Genomic DNA, 7,262 nt, shown 5'->3' with positions numbered 1-7,262 from the left:
TTTAGCTGGGGAAGCAATCAATGTGTTTGTTATTCGACACAACCTATTGATGAGTAACGAATTTTCTGCAAGGAAATAATTTGGACGAAAATGATTAAAGGGGTTCTGTTATCGGCCGTATTAATTCGGTGTCAGGGTGCGTGTCCAAGGAAGATGCAAGAGATGTGTGCTGCTCGCCAGCGGCGGCGAGTACCAGTCGTGTCGATACTCCGCGTCGGGAGGGAGCTTCGCGAGGGAAGTCCCAGGAGCGCGTCTCCCCTCCCATTTCTCTCGCTCTCACAACGGTGGCGCCATCTTGCGGCCACGGCCGGCCCGGAGTATCGCCGGTGTCGTTCGCACACCACCCCGCCCCCCTCACGCACGCAGGCGAGGGGTAGCGCCACTCCGACCGTCAACACTAGGTTCGGACAGCGAGTTATCAAAACGAATAAAACTATACGACAGCAGGCATCGAGTCACCAAGGCACTCGAAAAAACCGGAACACAGAGACAAATGAACACACGCGCACAGCAGCAGCCTGTCCGAGACCCTTTATCGCCGCAGTCCTGACCTCTGACCCCACGCGCCGGCCCTGTCCCTTACCCCCCACCAGGAAGTCCCGGAGGCGCGAGAGGAGGCCCGAATACTATCAGCGGCACACAGAGAGCCGATCACCGGGACCAGCGACGCGCCAGTCGCCAGCACCACGTCCACCTCGAGGTGCTCTTCGGTCAGCGCCCAGCCCGTCGTCGGCCCCAGGATGGCGCGGTACTCGATGCTGCCCGTCGAGCTGCTGGCGCTGCTGGCGCTGCTGCCGCTCGCCCTGGCGCGCCCGGAGGACGCCGTCAGCGCCGCCCGCCCACGACGGCCCACCTCCGCCCCCGCCGAGTTGCAGAACTGGACTGTCTGTGAGGAGCAGGTGAGTAAGCTGACGCGTGCGCCGAGGTCGGCCGACACCCTCCTGCCCGCTGACTGACCGACTGACCCCTTGCAGTGCGCCAAGGAGCCCTGCAGCCAGTGCGACGAAGAAGACATATTCTGCCCAGGCCTGTGCGAGGACAGCTGCGTGTGCGGCTGCGCCGGCCACCCCGCGGGCAGCGGGAACTACACTCTGACCGTCGAGTACATGAGCGCGCTCGAGGGGTGCTCCGTCAAGTGCGTCGCCTCGGCAGACGAGTGTGCGAGGGACTGCAGAGGGCTGAATAAGGACTGTGAAAACGCGTGCTGGGTGGACAAGTTCAAGTGCGATTGCGACTGCTTGGACGAGGCCCAAGCCGCCGTCACGCCGTCACTGTCGATGACGTCTTGCATATTTGGAGGAGTATTGTTCTTATTTATTACTGTGGTGTTTGTTGGTCTTACATGGCTTAAAATAAATAATAAAAAGTAGATCATGTAATACAGAAAATACACAATTTCATCCAGCTGTTGCACAGTGTTCATTGTGAAAGTCGAGGTTAACGTCACCTTGTGCCTCCGTCTCTACGCGGATTATTTGACGGCAGGCCTTCTTTGTATAGACGTTATTCGATATTGTCAGGAGTACGATCCTGGTCGACGCTTATTCACACCAAACCCTTATGCGTTTTGCTGTGCATAAACTTGCAGAATTTTATACAGCCATAAGTATGCACAAATTTGTATGCATTATTGTGTACAAAATATGCATAATGATGCACACACTGTACATAGTTATGCACAGCCGGTATAAATACGTTCTCAACGTCTCGTGGACCTTTCCACGTTCATTGCGCTGGGACCACTAGGTGGTCACGTTCCCATGTTACATCATGGGGCCAAAAAAGGAGCCGCACTGAACGTGCAAAGACCATATATATATATACGCCGCGTGCAGACAGACCCCGTTCACGTTCAGTGCCCGTTCCGACGTACCAGTCTCGGTAGCTGAATGTTTTTCTTTCTGGTCTGGACCAGAAATAGATGCGGACTTGGAGTCAGTAGATCAGTTTTCAAAGTCGTGGTTCAATCCCCGGGTATTTTTTTTGCGCCGGCGCAAGTACTCATTCTTCTCTTCACGGGGTTCGCTTCACTTTCCGTTTATTGCGACATTATTTACATATGTACATGGCGGTCCGCACGCATCGCGCGAATACACGAGCTATCGAAATAAATAATAAAGAAACGGCAGCCGTCGAGTCGCATACTCGCGCTCGACAAACGGAAATTAGACAAGTCAACAACACGTCAACGTCAAGTACGCCTAATACTGCCGCCATCTAACTGCTTGGCGCCCAACAGGCGCGCACACGCACACGCACGCGCACACACACACACACACACACACACACACACACACACAGTCGTGCTTGCTCTCTCACTCACGCGCTCCCTCTACGCCTCCCAGCTGGTGCCGCTGTGGATGGAGTTGTCGTGGTCGGTCGAGTCGGCCGACAGGCCTCGCAGCTGGAGGAGCACCAGCCGGCTGTTGTCCACGTCCGCGATGAACTCCTGCCAGCGCTGAGCCAGCCGCGACAGCGCCTCCTCCTTCTCCAGCTCGCCCATGGCGCTGTACCTGCGCAGCACATACAGTCAGGATAGTTCGAATAAGGGATCTTCTGAGAACCGCGTGAATTACAGGAGATCCAAATATTATCGGCTTTCCAAAAAGGGTTAAGGACAGTCAATGGAGTCCATTGGGACTCCCCCCCCCATGGCATTTTTACCCCGGGGTAAAAATATCATGGGATCGCTATGGACTCCAATAATGACTATCAACAGGGACCCCATGACATTTGGACCCCCGCCCTCGGTCACGTGTTGACGTGGTTGACGGTACCTACCGGATGGAGTTGATGGTGAGCTGCTTGAGCGTGCGCAGGTCCGCCTTGAGCCCCGTCATGCCCATGAAGGCCTCGTAGAAGTCGTAGCTGAGGCCGCGCGCGCCCCACATGCCCGGGTCGTCGCTGCTGATCACCACGGGGTAGTCGTCGGCCAGCAGCGCCGCCCCCGGGTGGTTGCGCAGGTCCCGCACCAGGTTCAGCACCTACGCGTCGAACACAACATGTTCAAGTTCACCCTGCCCCTGTCCTCTCACACTCCATTTCAATGAGAGCAGAGCAGCAGAATAGATAGAACAACAACAGAAATACATTGTATGACAAAGGGAACCTATCTGCACTCGTCGCCCGCCTGCCTCACCCACCTGGTTCGAGATGGGGTTGAGCTCGATGCCGATCCCCCTGGACTTGACGACCTCCATCACCTTCGGGTGCTTGTCGATGGCGAAGCCGTGCCCGATGCGAGTCGTGTTCAGGAGCACGGCGTCCACCAGGTTCTCGTCCGTCAGAGATTGTTCCCAGTCTGGAGCGGGGAGAGTTCACCCGTCATCACAGGTAACACTTTTACACCCCCTGAGAGGGATCGTGCGCAAATTACGTCCTTCTCAACGAGTGGGGTACTTTTATCACGGCACCATATTTAAACTACGCATTGCAAACGGAAGTGTTACGCAGACTATGATAATCGTATCATAGGTAACATTTCCCGAGTGGGGTAGCTTTATTATGGCGTCTAAACAGCCTCCACTTTCAACCCTGAACTCAAATAGAGGGCCATGATAAAAGGATCCCACTTCTGCCGTTTGTTAGCACCGTGGGACCCTTCACTAAAAATTGTAGCGTATACCGATTTTTTTTTGTTTTTCTTGATTTTTTGTGATTTTCTCTGGATTTTTTGTGATTTTTTTCCTGACTCTACGTTAATTTCTTATGATTCTTTTGTGGGTTTTTTTCATGATTTTTTATGATTTTTTGGTGATTTTTTCCCAAGGGTGTACACTAGCACTCACTCGTCTCCCCCGCGTGGAAGAAGTACTTGACGTCGGGCACGTCGCGCCGCAGCTGCAGCAGCGACGGCACGAAGTCGATCAGCGGCCGGCCATCGTCCTCGTGCGCCACCAGGTCGAAGCCCGCCACGAAGTCCGGGAACTGCGTCTTGAGCTGGCGGAAGAACGCCACGTACTCGTGCACCTGGCCCACCTGCAGGCACAGTCACTTTTATCCTTCGTTTTCTCTTTTCAAACGGAGTAGTTCAAAGAGTGCGATATTTTTATCATGGCAGTCAAATAAACCATTCCGGTAAAGCAGAAGAATGCGAGGAACAAGAAAACGGAAGTCACCATGTTAAAGAGTAGCGATTTCCGTTTTCTTCTTTCTGCATTTCAGCTTTACCGGCATCCTTTATTGAGTTTGGGGTTGCAAATATGCTTCCTAAACGCTATGATGAGTTGCCCCGCCGCGAAAAAGGCTAACAGCGGGGATGCCTTACCATGACGAGCCAACAACGATATTTTACAAACCCGATTTAGAAAGCTAAAAATTGCGGGGGAAAGGTACCTCCCTTCCACAACGACAACATGGTGAGACCGCCGCGCTTACCGACACATGGCGGCTGGGCGCGTAGATCAGCCGGACGCCCAGGAAGTCCGGGTGCACGCGGCGGAACTCGTCGGCGACCTGCTGGTAGAGGGCCGCCACCTCCAGCTGGCCGTACTCCCTGCCGTCGAGCTCGAACAGCTGCGGGGGAGGCAGGGGCGGGGACGGGTCAGTCTCGGACGGGGTCCTCGGCCCGGCCTCAAGGGCCGCCGCCGCCGTGGTCCAGGGGGCCGTACGTCATAGCTGGGGGGTACTTTGGTCACTCCACTAATTAAAGAGCCGTAGGAAAAGTACCCCGCCCGCTAAAAGTGACGCAGCTTTCTATACGGCTCCCAAAGACGAGCGTCTGCACTCCAGAGGCACCACTGCGGGGCGGCGCTAGAGGCCTCGAGTTCAATAAGAGCGCAAGCTGGTGGAGTAGACGTCTACGCACTGTGGGGAGTACTCCTCGTATTTCGACATACATGACGTTGTCCTCGTAGAACTCCTGCAGCGTGCGCCGGAAGTAGTCCCGGAACACGGGGGCGTAGGTGAGCAGGGAGAACAGCACCCCGAACGTGGTGTCGAACGCGTGCCAAACCGTCTTCTGGTCCGGGTAAGTCTCTGCAAGGCGGGCGCAACAGTTAGAAATACTGTCCCTTCTTGTAGAAGGACAAGTATCTCTTCATCTTTCCAAAAAGAATTTATTTGCACCATTGTGGTGTGTGGTATCAACTAATACAATTATGTAACAGTACATTATTTGGGCGGTTGAAGTCTCCAGATCATAGGTATAGTCTGAAGCATCAAAGAAATAATTGGACTAAATTCATAATTTAGAATGAGCAGTAGTAAAAAGTTTTGAAACCACTAATAATGTCCGTCAGTCTGTCGCAACACAAACTCAATCTCGCAACATAGGAGGGCTCACCACACTCATGGTCACAATCATGGTATTCAAGTGTTGAAAGTGGATAGATCATACCACATGGTGAAAACTATAGCAACTGCACTGATCTAGTTTGGGTGGGTACTTCTGATTGACTGTGGAACACAATGGAGGGGGCTACACTACTGATAGTGAGCAGCTGCTACTACACTTCTTGTGGCAGGATACGAAAATAGTGCTCACCTTAGGTTACTTCAGTGAAATCGAGTGAATCGCGATAGAAAATATCCTGGGGTCTGCCACACAGAATCCATCTGTCTCGAATCAACGGATGAATGAATGGGTCCATAACCTCCCTCTGAGGATGTATTCAAAGCTTTCAAAGTAGAGTTCAGCAGCTGATGGCAGCCGAACTCACTCATGGTGTGAATGCCGTAAGTGTGCCTCCACTTGAAGATATCACTGTTAAACCGGCATATCATGACACGATAAAAACGATGTTTCTCTGCACAATAACAAATCACGCAATCAGTTCCGTTCGAGTCGTTGAGAGCAGCTTGAAAGGGTTGCCAACCGCATGGCGTCGACTTGCCCTGCATTCACTGCTAGGGAAGCGTATTCTCCACTCTCCTCTCCCTACTTTGGCCGGACTAGCAAGTGCTTTTGTAAGTTCTCCACTGGGAGTTCACCGTGACCTCGCTACACTCGCTCAGGGCCTCAGGGCGACGGGAAGCAAGGGGGACTTTTTGTGCCGATGGTTGGCAACCATGTTCTCACCTTACGTGACGTTAGTGAACAGAATCGTGATTTGTTGTGATCGAATTGCGAAGAAAATCTTTCCTATCCTGGTTGTCATCACTTATTCTCTTTCGAAATCTTTCAAAATTTTCAAAGATGAGTAACCAGAGTTTTGGGACATATTTATTGGAATGTGACCGGCGTCGGTATGATAAATATTGTTGGTTGGGACGACTTTGCGGTGTTTCAAGATGGTGTGCAGTGCTGAGTATGTGACGAGTATACTCACGGGCGGGGTTCATGTCCGTGATGGTGAACGCCCTCTCCAGCCTGGCGTCGAAGTCCGCGACGGAGGCAGCACGGCGGCGCAGGTCGGCGACGAGCTCCCAGCCGGGGGCGGGGGCCGCGGCCGCGAAGCGCAGCTGCACCTCCGCGTCAGAGACGCGTCCCCAGAGGTGGTCGCGGTACGTCACGTTCTGCACCACGTAGTCGGCGTTGGCGGCGGAGAGGTCGTGGACGTGCAGCACGGCACCTGCAGCAGCACGCCCAGGGTGAGTCCAGAGCACGTCCGCGACGACGCAGCAGCGGTGCGCGCGGCCCTGACCGTCGCTCACAAGCTTGATCTGATTAGCGTCGACGGCTGACGACGCGGTGACCAGAGGTGAGCATCGGGCGGTCCGCCTGGACCGGGATGGTCCGAAAACGACGGGTGGAAGTGAGACGCTCGAGCGGGCCAGAGTTCCATCTCACTCGCACTTCTCGCTTTTCGGACCATCCCGGTCCAGGCGGACCGCCCGATGCTCACCTCTGGCGGTGACACCACCGGTGGTTTGCAAACTTTTGAAATGACTCAAGAGCAAAGGATGCTCCTTCACTCTGGCGGGGGCTCACCTTTGGGCATGCGCTTGATGAACTTGTACACGGGCGAGCGCTCGATGGCCTCCCGGACAAGGAAGAAGGAGTGCGCGGGCAGGAAGTCGGCCTCCGGGACGTTGTACTCCTTCTGCTTCCAGGCCATGAGGAGCCCGTTGACTCGCTGCTCGGCGGCGCCGAGCACGAGGCTGTTGCCCAGGAAGCGCTGCGACTCGTCGCTCAGGAACTTGGTCCGCTCCACCAGGTAGCCGAGGTCGGGCGACGGCTGCGGCGCCGGCGCCGGCCTCGGTGCGTCCCTCGGGGCGGCCAGGACGCCGACGGCGGCGGCCGCCAGGACGAGGGCGGCGATGGCTCCGACCGCCATGGCCCAGCGCCTCCCGGGCCTGTTTCGGCTGAAGGTAGACGACAT

The 7,262-nt window shown here is 55.0% G+C and overlaps 3 protein-coding genes and 1 long non-coding RNA gene across 4 annotated transcripts in view; 2 read left to right on the top strand and 2 right to left on the bottom strand.

The window, feature by feature from the left end:
- LOC113209832 (calexcitin-2) overlaps positions 1–2,468 on the bottom strand; it is a gene marked incomplete in the record, with an annotated part of 119,770 nt that extends 117,302 nt beyond the window's left edge. The window contains 1 exon segment of the mRNA XM_052269307.1: positions 2,324–2,468.
- Positions 625–1,404, top strand: LOC113209833 (uncharacterized). The gene is made up of 2 exons (XM_026427547.2): positions 625–899; positions 975–1,404. Exons 1-2 carry the CDS (start codon positions 741–743, stop codon positions 1,368–1,370), a joined length of 555 nt encoding a protein of 184 aa, XP_026283332.1. The 5' UTR covers positions 625–740; the 3' UTR covers positions 1,371–1,404.
- Positions 2,022–7,262, bottom strand: LOC113209825 (adenosine deaminase 2-like). The gene is made up of 8 exons (XM_026427532.2): positions 6,872–7,262; positions 6,270–6,512; positions 4,808–4,977; positions 4,378–4,515; positions 3,789–3,978; positions 3,144–3,301; positions 2,782–2,984; positions 2,022–2,513 (listed from the first exon to the last, which is right to left on the bottom strand). Exons 1-8 carry the CDS (start codon positions 7,260–7,262, stop codon positions 2,333–2,335), a joined length of 1,674 nt encoding a protein of 557 aa, XP_026283317.2. The 3' UTR covers positions 2,022–2,332.
- Positions 5,756–7,131, top strand: LOC127749760 (uncharacterized). Its single transcript, XR_008011342.1, has 3 exons — positions 5,756–5,907; positions 6,232–6,531; positions 6,994–7,131. It is a non-coding gene; the product is annotated as an uncharacterized LOC127749760 (long non-coding RNA).

Source organism: Frankliniella occidentalis, unplaced genomic scaffold, assembly GCF_000697945.3.
Source record: "Frankliniella occidentalis isolate FOCC.00 unplaced genomic scaffold, Focc_3.1 Scaffold88, whole genome shotgun sequence".
In the NCBI taxonomy this organism is placed as follows: Eukaryota; Metazoa; Arthropoda; class Insecta; order Thysanoptera; family Thripidae; genus Frankliniella; species Frankliniella occidentalis.
This window is presented reverse-complemented; position numbering and strand designations above follow the sequence as displayed.

What these genes read in the sequence shown, in the direction of transcription:
- LOC113209833 (XM_026427547.2), top strand. Translation starts at nt 741, where the DNA reads ATGGCGCGGTACTCGATGCTGCCCGTCGAGCTGCTGGCGCTGCTGGCG. An exon ending in GGACTGTCTGTGAGGAGCAG is followed by an intron (nt 900 to 974) that starts GTGAGTAAGCTG and finishes GACCCCTTGCAG; the next exon opens with TGCGCCAAGGAGCCCTGCAG.
- LOC113209825 (XM_026427532.2), bottom strand. Translation starts at nt 7,262, where the DNA reads ATGTCGTCTACCTTCAGCCGAAACAGGCCCGGGAGGCGCTGGGCCATG. An exon ending in CACGGACATGAACCCCGCCC is followed by an intron (nt 4,978 to 6,269) that starts GTGAGTATACTC and finishes CCCGCCTTGCAG; the next exon opens with AGACTTACCCGGACCAGAAG. An exon ending in TACGAGGAGTACTCCCCACA is followed by an intron (nt 4,516 to 4,807) that starts GTGCGTAGACGT and finishes CCTCCCCCGCAG; the next exon opens with CTGTTCGAGCTCGACGGCAG.